Source organism: Oncorhynchus clarkii, chromosome 19 (assembly GCF_045791955.1).
Source record: "Oncorhynchus clarkii lewisi isolate Uvic-CL-2024 chromosome 19, UVic_Ocla_1.0, whole genome shotgun sequence".
NCBI lineage: Eukaryota > Metazoa > Chordata > Actinopteri > Salmoniformes > Salmonidae > Oncorhynchus > Oncorhynchus clarkii.
Genome location: NC_092165.1, coordinates 4,878,646 through 4,896,120, shown reverse-complemented (window position 1 = coordinate 4,896,120; position 17,475 = coordinate 4,878,646). Strand labels below are relative to the sequence as shown.

General features: G+C 37.7%; 1 protein-coding gene across 2 annotated transcripts in view; it reads left to right on the top strand.

Moving 5' to 3' along the window:
- The window catches only part of LOC139374625 (interferon-induced very large GTPase 1-like), a 30,450-nt gene extending 13,458 nt beyond the window's left edge, over positions 1-16,992 (top strand). For both annotated transcript variants that reach the window (XM_071115658.1, XM_071115659.1), the window contains exons 2-8: positions 1,666-2,071; positions 2,215-2,270; positions 3,478-3,568; positions 7,814-7,869; positions 8,097-8,180; positions 8,894-8,978; positions 9,306-16,992. In XM_071115658.1, coding sequence (XP_070971759.1) covers positions 1,732-2,071; positions 2,215-2,270; positions 3,478-3,568; positions 7,814-7,869; positions 8,097-8,180; positions 8,894-8,978; positions 9,306-13,969 — 5,376 coding nt within the window. In that variant the 5' untranslated portion in view covers positions 1,666-1,731 and the 3' untranslated portion in view covers positions 13,970-16,992. The remainder of the gene's footprint in view (positions 1-1,665; positions 2,072-2,214; positions 2,271-3,477; positions 3,569-7,813; positions 7,870-8,096; positions 8,181-8,893; positions 8,979-9,305) is intronic.
- Positions 16,993-17,475: the final 483 nt, after the last annotated feature.

The following is a 17,475-nucleotide window of genomic DNA, read 5'->3' as shown; positions in this document are numbered from 1 at the left end:
CTCTGGAGTGATAAATCACGCTTCACCATCTGGCAGTCCGACAGACGAATCTGGGTTTGGCGGATGCCAAGAGAATGCTACCTGCCCTAATGCATAGTGCCAACTGTAACGTTTGGTGCCAAATGTTTTTCATGGTTCGGGCTAGGCCCCTTAGTTCCAGTGAAGGGAAATCAACGCTTCTGCATTCACTGACATTCTAGATGATTCTGTGCTTCAAATGTTTGGCAACAGTTGGGGAAGGCCTTTTCCTGTTTCAGCATGACGATGCACCTGTGCACAAAGCAAGGTCCATACAGAAGTGCTTTGTCGAGATTGGTGTGGAAGAACTTGACTGGCCTGCACAGAGCCCTGACCTCAACCCCATCAAACACATTTGAGATGAATTGGAACCCCGACTGAGAGCCAGGCTTAATTGCCCAACATCAGTGCCCAACCTCACTAATGCTCTTGTGGCTGAAGCAAGTCCCCGCAGCAATGTCCTAAAATCTAGTGGAAAGCCTTACCAGATGAGTGGAGTCTGTTATAGCAGTAAGGGGGGACCAACTCCATATTAATAGCCATGATTTTGGAATGAGATGTTCGACGAGCCGGTGTCCACATACTTTTGGTAATGTAGTGTATATCCTACAGAGTCATGGGAAGAATCTGAATTGCATACTCCTCGTGTCCTCTCTTCTATCCTTGCCTCTTTCTCAAAACCCATTGGAGGAGAAGGTCAGAGTGGTGGTACCTCTGGCTTTCTCATTCAATAGGGCTTGAGAAAGAGGCAAGGATAGAAGAGAGGACACGAGGAGTATGCAATTCAGATTCTTCCCATGGACATTACCATCTGAGAACACAGAACTGTTCCCAACACAATAACTGAGTTGGTTACGCGTGACTTTGCTGCCCTTGAAAAACTTTGGAAAAGGACTTAAAACTAGAACATTTTGTTCTGTTTGATGCATTTAAATCCCAGATTGTAGGGCTGTTGACCACAAGTTTTATGTTTTTAAACCGGCACTTTTAAACTCCCCTATGCACTTGACACTGTTTTAACTGTTTTTTGATGTGTTGTGTAACTAACTATATGTATGCTGGTTTCTTGACCAGGGCTCACTTGAAAAAGAGATGTCAATCTGAAAGTGACTTCTTTGGTTGAATAAATGTAAAATAAAAAATGTAATAGAATTCCTTATCTAGCTCCCAGACGGCTGTGATTTAAAAAAAAAACGTGAATAAAGACTGTGCTGATGTATTGCCACGTTGAACCATGTTGTGCTCTGTTGTTAAAAACGTGTGCTTTTTATTTTAAAACAATGACATCATATCTGTATTCTGACATCTTCATGCATGTTAGCCATTTTGAAGCCTGCAGAAATAAACGCTTTGTAGTACTTTGACTGTGTATTGGATATGTCAAGGAATCTTTGAAAGACAGTGTGTTTTGTAATGTACCAAAAATGTTGCTAAATATTCAGGGGCTATGTAGGTGATCTAGAGAATTTATAAAACAATACCACTGACAGCCAGTGTAAGGAGAACAACATATGACTAATATGAGATCTGTTCTTAGTGTTGGTCACTTTGCACACTCCACTCAATGTATTGTTTTGTGAGACTAAACCACTAACAATGTTTTTACTTTGAGAAACTCTAAAAACAATATTATGTTTTCCCTGCCAGACGTTAGACTGCTGCAGCCCGTCCATCTTTAGGTGGTGGGATTCCCCACCTGGTGGGGTTCTAGTGATGGAGAGGCCTGGTGATGAGGGGTCACAAGGTGCAACAGGTGGTGAAGGGGACGGAAGAGACACCACACCTGTTCACAACACTGGCACTCCTGATGGCATGGCAGCACGAGGAGTCATGCTACAGGACTTCATATTGAATCAACAGCAACAGCAGTCAATGCAACAGCAACCGCAGTCAATGCAACAGGCAATGCAATCCATGCAGCAACAGATGCAGCAGCAGATCAGCCAGCTACAGGAGGAGGTGCAGAAAGGAAAGACAAAGCAACAGTGTGTTGTGATCACTCTGGCAGCAGCAAACCCAGACACTCTGACAAGACCAGCTCCTCAGTCTCGAGGCAAGTTGTTCATCAAAAAGATGCAGCTATTTGAGTATAACTATACAATAGACAACATTTCAACAGTTCATAAGCAGTCTGCAAACTAACCACTTTCTGCATGTATGCTGATCTACAGTACTATATCTCACCCTCCATTCTAGACCCAGCAGAGGAGGTATCAGGTGAACACGTTGACAAGGAGGAGGCAGCAGAGATGGTAAGACACAATTACATAAGAAGAAAAGGTCCTAAGAAAGTATCACATTATGATGTCATCTAAAGTTAAAACTGATATTTAAAAACCCTGATGAATTTCCATCCAGGGGCCTCTACATGTTTGTGAAATTCATAGTAATTGAGAGATCACAGGGAAATACTTTGTATTTTTTTAAATTTAACTAGGCAAGTCAGAACAAATTGTTATTTTCAATTACGGCCTAGGAACAGTGGGTTAACTGCCTGTTCAGGGGCAGAACAGTCTTAACAGTCAGTAATAAACCATGTATAAACAGACAGAACAGGATAATACTGTGTATTAGACAGTAATAAACCATGTATAAACAGAGAGAACAGGGTAATACTGTGTATTAGACATCCGTAATAAACCATGTATAAACAGAGAACAGAGTAATACTGTGTACTAACAGTCAGTAATAAACCATGTATAAACAGAGAGAACAAGGTAATACTGTGTATTAACAGTCAGTAATAAACCATGTATAAACAGACAGAACAGGGTAATACTGTGTATTAACAGTCAGTAATAAACCATGTATAAACAGACAGAACAGGGTAATACTGTGTATTAACAGTCAGTAATAAACCATGTATAAACAGACAAAAGGGTAATACTATGTATTAACAGTCAGTAATAAACTATGTATAGAGCATTTAGAAACAGTTTGCTCACCATTACCCCAACATTTGCAAATTATTTATAGAAAATGTTTGATATATTTCCTTTAATATACATGAGCTGGCGCACACCCAGATAAAAATATTTGATGTAGTGATGACTAACGCCCAATAAACTGTAAGGTATAAAAATAAAGAGATATACTCCCAGGGACTATATATATATAGTGTGCTGCTCTCTTTTTTTTTTATATAGCTTATATGATACGTTTCCTTTCACATTCTGTGATTATTATTTTACCATTGATATGTTCTGAGCCATTTTGACACCTTAAAGGGGCATCAAGTACAGCAGGTCTACCAATGGCAGGTCTACCAATGCATCACTTTGCAAAACATTTATAAAGAATGAACAGCAATCGCTTTAGATGAGGGGTTGCAAAAACACTTTACTAGTGATTAGTAAATGGTTAATAAATGGAAATTAGATTAAAAAGTGGTGGAATTTCCCTTTTTATTTTCAAGTTCAGTTTAACCAATGTTATTTATTGATTTAACTGTTTTGTTAGAAATTGGAAGATGTTCAACAGCCTTTGTCCGATGATGAGTCAAAACCAGAGACCGATGGCTCTTCAGAAGGAAACAGAGAAACAACCAAAGGTATTGTCTCCTGTTTTAAAGTTCTTTACACCACCTTTAATTGCCCTTAAACGTCATGTCTGTTAAAACCTCTTAAGGATGACGCGTATTGTTGTTCCTGTACAGGAACCAAAATCAGCGGAAATTTCAGAGCGCCACCTGTAGTCCTCGATAAAACTCAAACTTTCATTAAAACACACATGCAAGGTACTCAATTAAAGCTACACTCGTTGTGAATCTAGCCAACATGTCAGATTTGTAAAATGCTTTTCGGCGAAAGCATGAGAAGCTATTATCTAATAGCATGCACCCCCCGAAATACCTGAACGAGACCTAAACGAAAGATTTAGCGGTAGCCGGCGCTACACAAAACGCAGAAATAAAATATAAAACATTAATTTCTTTGTTGGCACTCCTATATGTCCCATAAACATCACAATTGGGTATTTTTCCCGATTAAATCCGTCATTGTATACCTAAAATGTCTATTTATAAAGCCCGTCTGATCCAGAAAAAAAAAAAATCACCTTTACAAGACGCAACGTCACTTTTTAAAATTAAACAAGTTGCCTATAAACTTTTACAAATCACTTCAAACTACTTTTGTAAACCAACTTTAGGTATTAATAAACGTTAATAATCGATCAAATTGATCACGGAGCGATCTGTATTCGATAGCAGCAAGTCTTGAAATCGTCGTCCATTTTTTCACTTTCATAAACTTCCTCGGTGCACCACAAGACAGGAAGTGCCTACACGTCATCCCACCAAGGATAAACCTGCAATAAAATGCCAGTATTGGCGACATCGTGTGGAAGCTGTAGGCATTGTAATGGGAACCTCATCTATTTTCTATCGCCTTAGACAATTCAAAGACTGGCTGATTAATATTTTTTGTGTGTTTTTGGTGAACAGTTTTCCCTGGGATTTTTACTCCTGAACACGTTCTGTTATAGCCACAGACATGATTTAACCAGTTTTAGAAACTTCAGAGTGTTTTCTATACACACATACTTATCATATGCATATACTATATTCCTGGCATGAGTAGCAGGACGTTGAAAAGTTGCGCGATTTTTCACAAAAAGCTGCAAAAATTCGCATGATCTCTAATGACTAAAATGTACATTTTGTCAATATAATAACTCAAACTATTGAAGTTGGCATAGTAATGGAACGTTATGTAGTAGTAGTAGGAGTCTCATAGTAGTAGAAGTTGAATCAGTAGTAGTAGTAGTATCAAATTATGTAGTAGTAGTATATACACTAATTATATAGTAGTAGTAGTATCAAATTATGTAGTAGCAGTAGTATTTAATTATATAGTAGTAGGAGTAGAAGTATCTAATTATATAGTAGTAGTAAGATCTAATTATATAGTAATAGTGGTATATACTTATATAGTATTAGTAGTAGTAGTAGAAGTATCTAATTATGTAGTATATACGTATGTAGTAGTAGTATATAATTATATAGTAGTCAATAATTATATACTAGTAGTAGTGTATAATTATATACTAGTAGAAGTATCTAATTATAAAGTAGTAGAATTATCGAATTATATAGTAGATGTATTATTAGTAGTAGTAGCTATTTATATAGTAGTATCTAATTATATAGTAGTAGTAGTAGTAATATCTAATTATGTATGTAGTAGTAGTATCTAATTATATAGTAGTAGTAGTATCTAATTATATAGTAGTAGTAGTATCTAATTATATAGTAGTAGTTGTAGTATCAAATTATATAGTAGATGTATTATTATTAGTAGTATATATTTATATAGTAGTAGTATCTAAATCTCTAGTAGTAGTTTGTAATTATATATTAGTAGTAGAAGTAGTATCACTAGTAGTAGTAGTATTTAATTATACAGTAGTATTAATGGTTGTAGTAGTGGTATCTACTTATATAGTTTTAGTTGTACTGATAGTAGTATATAATGTTATAGTCTTAGTTCTAGTAGTATTAGTATCTAGTTGTATAGTAGTAGAAGTAGCACTATTTAATTATATTGTAGTTGTAACGGTTCTTCCTGGGAAGGAGAGGACACACACACCATACATTTCATTGCAAAAAAATATGTTTTATTTTTTATATATATAATACGTATATATTTTTATATTTCATAAAATGGCATTAGCACTTACCCGTCCAGAAGTACGTCCTGTCCTTGCAGAAACAGCTCCTCAGTTCCTGTTTGAATCATAACACTTCAAGATTCCTCAAACAAAATATCTCACTTTCACTTTGCTTTACATGATTTATTCGCCTTTATATCTTCAATGAAATCGTTGAAACTACAACTTTCCGAAAAACAGCTGCGCATAAAAAGCCTTACAGCAACTCCTCTGATCGTCAAGGCGAAAATGGAGTTCCCTGCGCATGCGATTACAAACAAGGAATTGTGGTCCAACCCCAAACCATTACATAATGGCTTTTACCTCAGCTCATTGGCTATCTACCCAGCTAGATTTCAAGAAGATCAGTGGTCATTGGGCAGAAATAGTCAATCAATGAAGCTTCGCTAAAATTATTGGTGCGTAAGGCAGTCATTTATAGTTGTCTTCAAATCAGCTCACTTCGGTCAATTCTCCCTGCAAAAAAAAAGTGATGTTGGACTGTGTTGCAAACATCCAGAGGAATGCACTGAAACTCACCATGCCGAATGCTTCGTAAAAAATTGATAGAGATGGAATTCACGTCACAAACGGTTTACAAAATATTTCGATTTAGGCTATAAAAATGGATTTTATCAAAGAAAACGGCACTTCATTTGATCAACTATACAAAATAAGAAACCGTGGAAAAACCGACACAGTCCTAACTGGTGCAAACCACAGAGACAGGAACAATCACCCACAAGATACCTAAAGAATATGGCTGCCTAAATATGGTTCCCAATCAGAGACAACGATAAACACCTGCCTCTGATTGAGAACCACTCCAGGCAACCATAGACTTACCTAGAACACTCAACTGAACACAACCCCATAGACTACAAAAAACCCTAGACAAAACAAGACACATAAATCACCCATGTCACACCCTGGCCTAACCAAAATAATAAAGAAAACACAGAATACTAAGGCCAGGGCGTGACAGTAGTGGTAGTAGTAGTAATCGTATCTAATTATATAGTAGTAGTAGCAGTAGTAGTAGTAGTAGTATATCATTAAATAGTGGTAGTAGTAGTATTAGTATGTATTAGTAGTTGTAGTACTATTATAATAATTATTATTATGTAGTAGTAGTAGTAGTAGTGGTAGTAGTAGTATATAATTATGTATATAGTTGGTAGTAATAGTGGTATCTAATTAACCCTTTCACACGTACCATCACACGGGTGTGATCATTCCACAGTGGTCCCTGAAGCATACGATTACACCTGTGTGATTAGGACACTTATTTATAACTCTTATTTAGAACGGCCAGTTTCGAATGACGCAACAATCAGCGTTTGAGCTGGCCACATTTTTTCTGAAACTATTTACACAAACACAGTCCTTACAAAGTTATGTCCAAAATGTGAGCAGTTTATTTTTGGATGCATTGTTCAGTTAATCACAGAAGTAACTATAGCATAACACAATCATCCTAACCGGACAAATGTAGGCTACATTTGTCCTAACGCTAACTGAGGAAAGATTGAGCAACACAAGCGGTCATATTTTCTAACTCTCAGCTTACAAACTACAATATGAATTAGCTAATAGCAATTACTATGTACAGTTGAAGTCGGAAGTTTACATACACCTTAGCCAAATAAATTTAAACTCAGTTTTTCACAATTCCTGACATTTAATCATAGTAAAAATGCCCAGACTTAGGTCAGTTAGGATCTCCACTAAGAATGTGAAATGTCAGAATAATAGTAGAAAGAATGATTTATTTCAGCTTTTATTTCTTTCATCACATTCCCAGGGGGTCAGAAGTTTACATACACTCAAATAGTATTTGTTAGCATTGCCTTTAAATTGTTTAACTTGGGTAAAACGTTTTAGGCAGCCTTCCATAAGCTTCCCACAATAAGTTGGGTGAATTTTGGCCCATTCCTCCTGACAGAGCTGGTGTAACTGAGTCAGGTTTGTAGGCCTCCTTGCTCGCACACGCTTTTTCAGTTCTGCCCACAAATTTTCTATGGGATTGAGGTCAGGGCTTTGTAAGCCAGAGTCATAAACACGGTTTCACTGATCTCACTGCATCTCCCTTCCGCATCTGAGATACTGCCATCACTAAAGTATTATATCTCAACCTCTATTCCAGGTGCAGCAGAGGAGGTATTGGGGAATCACAATGACAAGAAGGAAGAGGCAGAGAGGGTAAGACACACTTTTACATCCTCAGTGATCATGCTGATCATGTTCCTGTAATGTGACATGTTTCATTTCAAGGTTAAAGCTAAATGTTATATAACGTTGCGTTCCAGCTTGTTTCTGTGTAATATACATTTTGAAAATAAGCTATGTAAAGTGAATAACAATAAAACAGTAAATTAACTCTGAATCTAGTGAAATCACTAATTTGTGGATGTATTCTTGACCCAAAGCCCCATCCAGAGATTCCATCTCCTTCCAAACCACTGAAGGGCTGGGAAGAGAAGATTCACCAGGGAGAACAAGGAAAACTAAAAGTGGGTGTTGACTAGGGTTGTGCTGTGTAGGCTACTATGAACATATTTACTTCCATAAAATCCAAGAGTGCAGCCAACCACTGTTGTTGTGCGATCACATTGTGTAATCTTGCTCTAATTAAGTCTAGTGGGTGAGATCTTGAACTTTCTAGGGGTTCACTTTGAAAAAGTTGAATAGTTTATCATGGATAGTTTGATGTTATGGCTGCTGCTTTAACAGGGATATACTGGATCTTCAAATATGATTTAATACCTGTGTTAACAAAAGGCTAAGCTTGTGTTTGAATATATTTAATTCGTTTCATTTGTGATTTTCATGAATAGGAAAAGTTTCTAGGGGTAGTTATGTCCCCTGCGTTATGCTAATTCGTTTGAGGCTATGATTACGATCCCGGATCCGGGATTGCTTGTCGCAAAAGGTTAAAATGGGAAGATACGGGACATATTTATTTAAAAAGTGTAAAGTAACTTTTCTTTTTCCAATCATACTGCCTATCCTGATGCAACATTGCCAATGTTTGTATGATAGGCATCACAACAGGGAAACCACATCCTTAATGTTAATTTAACAAAAGCTATGCATGCCAGACTAGACATTAATGTGCCATTATTCTAAATGGAAGCTATTGTGCTCTATCCTCAACAGACCAGAATTGTAGATTCAATGTCATAATAAATTAAACATGTTAACCTGTGAATTCAACTTTTTATAGAAAATTGAAGAGGAAGAGCCACTGCCAAAAGCCAGTGATGAGTCAAATCCAAAGAAGGAGGGTTCCTCAGGAGAAACACCCCAAGGTACCACAATACTTCACTTTCAATAGCATTATTAATAAGCATTTATAAACTATTTAAAAGGTTTTACATGTGTGCACTGTTCCAGCATTTCTACACATTTGTAATCATTATAAGTATTTGTAAGCATTGTAAATTTGTCTTTTCATTTCTGAATTCACATTTAAATGTTAGCTTCCTTTTTTTGTGAGTTATTGAGTCCAGAAATGGTCTGCCTCTGCCTTCTGTAACCTTATCCAAAGTACAGTGTAAAACACCTGTTAGTGCGCTTTTCTGCTATTCTTTGAGGAGGATTTGTAATCATGGCTCTCTTTTCATTTCTATTTACAGGACCTTGGCTCAGGGAGTTGTTGTCAAAGACTGGACTAGAAGATCATTATGAAAACAAGCTGACGTTAAGTACTGTCCTTGAGATAAATGCTGATACTACATCAGATGAACCTCTTACCACTATGCAGTCACTTCCAGGGGCCTTCCTGAATAAATTAATGATGGCAAATGTGAATGCTAGGAGTGTGAAATGTCTGACCACTGACCAGGAGGTTTCATATTATGGTGTAGACAACCTGGACACTGACTCTGATAGCAGCAATGTAATTAATCCACTGGACCTGATAACTGCCCTGTTTCTGTGTTCAGATGGTTTCCTGCAGCAGGAGATGGTCCAGAAAATGTCCATGTGTCAGTTTGCTGTTCCTCTGCTGCTGCCAAACTGTGACACAGAACAAAGCACTTTGATGCTGTGGGCCTTGAGGGACATAGTGAGGAAGTTCAGACCCTCTTCCCAAACATCCACAAAGACTTTTGTGGAGGACAGACTTGTTGTCTCTGATATTCCTATGGTGTCCTTTGTTAGGATAGGAGAGAGTAGCTTGTCCAAGTCTCATATTTTGAACAAGTTGCTTAGTAACCCTCAACAGTACCATGACACTTTTGTTCATCATGATATGGAATGTGGAGATGTCCCTTTGCAAATCTCAAATGGACTGGTTGAAATCAGCTGGTACTTTCCATCTGGGAACAAAAACACAGACATGTTCACAGAGCCTGTGGCGGTGGCCAATCTCAGAGGAGACATCAGGTCCTTTGAAACACAGTTCTCCTTTCTGTGTCAAACATCAGCTGCAGTTTACATTTTCACTGATGATTTCGAGGCAGATTTCAAGGTTTTGGAAGGCAAAATCACAAAAGCAGAGTTATTTCTGGTTGTCAACTCTCAGAATAAAACATTCAGGGTGGACACATTGAAGAAAATAATCACAAACTACAGTATCAACCCAACAAATGTGATTGTGAAGAAGAAGCAGAATGATGCAGAATTTGTCAAAATCCTGCAGTCATCTGTGGGTGACATCATCGAAAATAGAAAAAACAGATTGACAATTGAAAACATGGCTGACGTGGCTCATCAGATGGGGATTCTGGTTGATGAAGACAGTGATGACTGTCAGAGTGCCAGGAAGATGGCAGATGAAATCACTAGGAACATCAAAGACACAATTCAATTCAAAGACAAACAGCTACCCTTACAGGGAACAATCTGGAAAGAGCTTTCCCAGTTAGAAAAAGAGAAGTGTAGACTGAGAAAAGCAGGAGGTCAAGACATTGAACACTACAAGAGCTCTCTGAAGAGGAAGGAGGAAGAGCTGAGAAAGAAGCAAAATAAATGTGACATGTCAGATGTAATGACAAGCTTCATTTTAGGAATGTCAAGATCAGGACCTGAGCGTTCCTATTTCCTCAAATGGATGCGGATAAATCTGGACAATCTGTCACGTCAGAACCTGTCTGCTTTGAGGGGCCGGTACAAAGATCTTTGCCAAAATTCTCCGGAGAAAAAGGACGAAATTAAAGATTTGGATAAGCAATTATCTGACTGTTCCTTAGGCCTTGAACACTTCCTGCGTGAGTTGGGCCAGTTATATGAAGCTGCCTGCTCCCTCCCTGAAGACAGTCCTCAAAGGAAACAGATGGAGTATCTCCCTGGATTGTGTGCTCAGATGCTGTTGGATGGTTTCCCCGTTGAGCTTGTGGATGGAGATGCATCAAATATCCCTCTGAAATGGATATCAGCTGTTCTGACTCAGCTTCATGCTCTTGTGGACTCTAACAGCAAGATCCGTGTTGTGACAGTTTTAGGGGTCCAAAGCACTGGGAAGTCCACTCTCCTCAACACCATGTTTGGGGTCCAGTTTGCTGTCAGCAGTGGAAGATGCACCAGAGGTGCCTTCATGCTACTGATTAAAGTCAACAAAGAACTCAAGGAGGAGCTGAAATGTGACTTCATCATGATCATTGACACAGAGGGGTTGAAATCACCAGAGTTGGCTCAACTAGATGACAGCCATGAACATGACAATGAACTGGCCACACTGGTGATAGGACTCAGTGATGTCACTATCATCAACATCGCCATGGAGAACTCCACAGAGATGAAAGACATTCTACAGATTGTTGTTCATGCTTTTATCAGGATGAAGGAAGTGGGGAAGAAGCCGATATGTCATTTTGTGCACCAGAATGTGTCAGACATGTCTGCTCATGACAACAACATGAGGGACAGGAAGAAGTTGTTGGAACAGTTGAATGAAATGACCCAGGCAGCAGCCAGAATGGAGAAGAAGGAGAATATCACCAAGTTCACTGATGTGATGGAGTATGATCCAGACACTAGCAGCTGCTACATCCCAGGACTTTGGCATGGGACTCCCCCTATGGCTCCAGTCAATGTTGGCTACAGTGAGTCTGTGTATGATTTAAAAAAGAGCTTGATGCAAGATTTCAGAAAATGCCAGAAAAATGATGACTTGACACATTTCTTGAAGTGGACACAAAGCTTGTGGGAGGCAGTTAAATTTGAGAAATTCATCTTCAGTTTCAGAAACAGCTTGGTTGCAGATGCATACTCCAGATTATGCTCTGAGTACAATGGTTGGGAATGGACCTTCCAGAAGGAGATGTATAAATGGATGGTGAGTGCTGAAACTAAAATGTCCAATATTGGCATGTCAGATCAACATCCCCAGAGGTCCATAAGAGATGTGCTACAATACTTAATGATAGAAGCATCTGAGAAACTGTCATTGGGAGAAAAGAAAATCCAAGACAATCTAGTGAAATACTTTGAGAAGCAAGATGGCCATGTCAATCTTGTTGAAAAATTCAAGGAGGACTTTGTGTCCAGTGCAAAAACGCTGAGAAAAGAGATAGAAAACACAGTGAAGAACAAACTGCTAGGTGCTGTTGAGATCAAAGAGGGAATGACAGAACTGAACAACATCAAGAGCTCTCAGGCCAGTACAATGGAAAAGAAGGTTCTGACTCTGCTGCAGAACTGTAGAAAGAAAGAATCTGTTCTATCAGATGAGGCCCTCAGTGAAGAGTTTGACATCATGTGGAGGAACACTCTGTCTGAGATAACTTTCAAAGGACTCCAAAGAAGAGATGTGGCTCTTGATGCCTTCCTCATGTTACGTGATAATCTGACAATGAGGGGGGGTCTTGTCAACAAGATGTTGGTTGGAAACAGTCTGTTGGATTGTGGGAGAAAAGCCTTTGTTGTGGAATCAGAGAGTTTGTGGCAGCAGGCTAAAAACAAAGTACAGCACGGGTCTTCCGACTATCACAGGAAAAAACTACAAGACCTCTGTGATGACATCATAAAACAGTGTCTGGAGTTTATGACCCAGAGGGTGAGAAGCAAAACTGATTACCATGACACACACATCAAAGAACTGCTGAGAATAATTGACAAAACATTGCAACAACACACACAAATTCAAGCAAGTGAGGAATGTGAGGTTTCTCTGAAGCTACACATCTGTGGCAGAGCAGCCAGAGAGTTCCAGAAGATGCATGAAGATTTTATTGAAGTCAATGACCCAAGGAAGTGTCTGGAACTGTCTAAGAGCAAGTACCTTACTGAGTTCAGAGACTTATTTCATAACCGAGACCAGTGCCTAAAGAAAGCTAAGGACTTCACAAAGCTCTGTCTACAGCCAGCTGTACAGGACTATGTGACCAAAATGATTGGTCCTGATGTGGTTGATGAAGTAAAGACAGGTAAAGGGTCAGAGGATTACAGCACCCGAGGGGCTTTCCAGTTCTCCATTTTGAAACAGCTCCTGACAGATGAGAAATATGAAAAGTACATTGACAATTATGAAAGCTTTGTGAAGGACTGGCTGTTTGACCAAATTGTCCAACGACTTTCAAAGAACAACGGTCTGAATAAACTAGAGATAAAACATCTGTCAGATATAATCAAAATCATAATTGCTGCCATTTCAAATGTCAGCAATAAAACTACGGTAAATGATATCAAGATGTTCATTGGCATTATTTGCGATGCTCTTGGAGAGAAGCTTGTCTTTCCTAAAGATGCTCTGGATTCCATTCTGATGCTTATTCCTGAAGATGCAAACACAGAACAGTTTGCTGACTTCCTCACAGAGTTAGTGGGAGAAATGGAGCAGTCACTGGCAGCTGAGTACAACAAGGGAGGAGACATCAAAGAGAGACTCAGATCTCTTCCATTCAAGCCTCATGACAAGATGTTCACCAGTCTGTTTGGATGTGGGGAGGCATGTCCCTTCTGTGGTGTACCCTGTGATGCAGGGGGTACAGAGCACAAAACACACCATGCCTACATTCATCGTTCAGAAGGTATCAATGGTTATAGGTGGAGGGATTCAAAAAAATTAACGATTGATATATGTTCATCTCTTGTGGTTAGTGACTGTACATTCTCCAACGCCAAGACTGGAGGAACATTTCACCCCTACAAGGACTACCAGACACATTACCCTGACTGGGTGATAACTGGAGATTCCAGCATTGAGGCTTCAGACTACTGGAAGTATGTGATGGTCACATTCAATGAGAGAATCGCTGAAGCCAAACATGCACTCCCTGCTGATATCCCAGAGGACTGGAAGGCTTTAACACCTGATGATGCAATGAAGAGCTTGAAAAGGTCATTCAACATGAAATAAAGTGGAGTACTATGTAATGACTTGCTGAACAAAAACATACCCAATGCAATTTAGAAAAGAACAACTGCAGCAGGAAAAACCTATTTTCAGATGCATTCATAAACTATAAAACATCTTAGGAATTTACAGATCAGATGTTCCATAATGAAATTGCTAAAGGAGTAGGAATACAACATTTAACGTCAAAATGTAGATTTAAGCAAAACGCTTCAAGCTACATTCTGAACACCAACAAATCAGTAAATCTGAACACCAACAAGTTAACCAACAGATTCAGAGTACTTTACTTGCTAATGTCCATAAGTAAACACAATACACAGGCAAATAAGGAGCTAGTGTGCCATTGGTAATTTAATTTCTATTATAATAATTATATTTCTCTCATGTACTTACCATCAAATCAAATCAAATTTTATAACCTATGGCTTGATATGCCTTAATCACAGATGAATGATTAGAAGGGACTGCATGGTTGTTTAGTGGTAAACGGTTGGCTTGGCTTTGGTTTTTGTCATTTGACATTTAGCATTTTAATCTTAATGTAATTTTATTGGGAAAAAATGCATTAGTTTTTTTCATATAGAAGGTATTATACATTGATTATACTTTGAATAATTTATTTTAGCAACAATGATTACTAAGAATATTTAAAATCTGTTTTTGTTGGACCACATCTTATGAGTTGTTCAATGACGTGGCCGGTTTGGAAGGCATTTACCGACATCCTCAGGACATCCTCATTTCAAAGTCAATCTTGAGCGATCTGCCTGGATGATGATGTTGATGATGAGGATATAATTTTGTTGTTGATGATGAGGATAGAATTTTGTTGTTGATGACGATATAATTTTGTTGTTGTTGATGACGATATAATTTTGTTGTTGTTGATGACGATATAATTTTGTTGTTGTTGATGACGATATAATTTTGTTGTTGTTGATGACGATATCATTTTGTTGTTGTTGATGACGATATAATTTTGTTGTTGTTGATGACGATATAATTTTGTTGTTGTTGATGACGATATAATTTTGTTGTTGTTGATGATGAGGATATAATTTTGTTGTTGTTGATGACGATATAATTTTGTTGTTGTTGATGATGAGGATATAATTTTGTTGTTGATGATGACGATATAATTTTGTTGTTGTTGATGACGATATAATTTTGTTGTTGTTGATGACGATATCATTTTGTTGTTGTTGATGACGATATAATTTTGTTGTTGTTGATGACGATATAATTTTGTTGTTGTTGATGACGATATAATTTTGTTGTTGTTGATGACGATATAATTTTGTTGTTGTTGATGACGATATAATTTTGTTGTTGTTGATGACGATATAATTTTGTTGTTGTTGATGACGATATAATTTTGTTGTTGATGATGAGGATATAATTTTGTTGTTGTTGATGACGATATCATTTTGTTGTTGTTGATGACGATATAATTTTGTTGTTGATGATGAGGATATAATTTTGTTGTTGTTGATGACGATATAATTTTGTTGTTGATGAGGATTTCATTTTGTTGTTGTTGATGACGATATTATTTTGTTGTTGATGAGGATTTCATTTTGTTGTTGTTGATGACGATATAATTTTGTTGTTGATGAGGATTTCATTTTGTTGTTGATGATGAGGATTTAATTTTGTTGTTGATGAGGATTTCATTTTGTTGTTGATGATGAGGATTTAATTTTGTTGTTGATGTTTTTACTTTTTTCTTTTTGTTTTTGACAAGGATTTTGTTATTGATGTTTATCTGATTTCTGTAGTTGATGACAAACAAGTATGATGATGTGAGATGGAACTCTGTAGGGACTGGAGGGAATGACTTTCAGTTGGTCAAATTATAACCATGATGAAGACAAAAAAATTGATGTTGTATATGATGTCTTACAAATGTTTTTTTTTGTTCTGCAGTGAACACATACATACTTTACAGATATGTTGTGAGATTATGCATAATTTGCTTCCATTGAAACTAAAAATACTTTTTCAATTTGCATTATCTTGTGACTAGAGATGATGAATACAAATCAGTCAGTTAACAAAACATTATTTGTTTTAATAACATGGTTTGGTTCACTTGGAATCAGTTGTAGGCTATAACATTTTTATCAGCTATTAGACAAATAAAGGCCCACAATGTGAGCATCATGTGTCTCAGAGTAGAGTGCTGATCTAGGATCAGGTCCTCCCTGTCCATGTAGTCTTATTCAATGAGATCTAAAAGGCTAAACTGATCACAAATCAGCAATGTTACTCTGAGATGCTTAATACATTATTCGGTCCCTGGTGATCATAAACATCAGAATTGACCACTCGATGGTGATGTGGGTAAGGCATATGTGGAAATCTAAACAGACCAATTGCTTAAAAATCCCTTCTCTCCTTGTCTTGTTCCCTGAATCTGCACTGATTGGCAGATCAGTGAAGGAGAGGACTGATTTTCAGAGGACTGAGAAAGAGCCAGTGTATAAGTGTATAAGGGTTGTGTTGTGTGTTGAATAAAATAACTAGTCATTGGTTCTATATTTAACCTATATATATTCTCAATTATTATAATGCAATATATACCCAATATTTGTTTCCAGTATATTCTATATATTATTTGCGTTGGGTTGGGATCCTCACTCCGAAATCAGAATCCACATTTAAAACGGTCACAGACAAGCTGGCAGAGAAATTCCTCTATCTGCTCATTCTGGACCAGTGAAAACACTGACCAAGACATTCTGAAACCTGAGTTGTTGACCAGATAGTTTTAAGTACCATGTCAGTGCTCTTCGTACCATGTTAGCTGTCTGTAAAACATGTTTATGCCATATTTAAGTAATTTTGACCTGTCAACTCTATAATTATCGGTTGCAGTGACGGCCGAGGAACCTTCCAATGTCGACCAATCAAATGTATGGGTGGTTTTGGGCCCACCAATAGTGTGAGTTGGCAACATAGACATTGTCAAGGTGGTTGTTGAAGGCAACCCTTCCACTGTGTTGTATTAAAATAATATTGGACCTGGAGAACCTGTCATAGATTCCTTGAGTCGTCTCATCACTCGTCCTTGAATCTGAATTCAATATTTCATCTTCAGTTTAAATCTGGGATTGGAACAACAATCAAACCACTTCTGCACTACTTGTTAACAAGTTTAATTCTCTTTAATAATCACAACTAGTCATCACACCAGTAGTGGTGTGTAGGTAAAATCACTGTGGAAGTCAGGAAAAAATGCCATATTACAACCCTTGCTGTGATAATTATGTTGTTTGCTCTATAACCTGTTAGTTTCATATGCCTTGACACGGTGATATATAGGCCTAAGGCCGAGATAATAAGAAGACACAACTAAACCTTTGTTTCGTCACAAAACCGGAGAGAAACCTCTGTCTGGTGATCACACAGATAACTACGTTCAACACCATCACTGTTCTCCAGGTTTTCTGACATCTACACTACTATAACAGGTCAGTTATCTGGTGATAGTATAGTGTTGACAT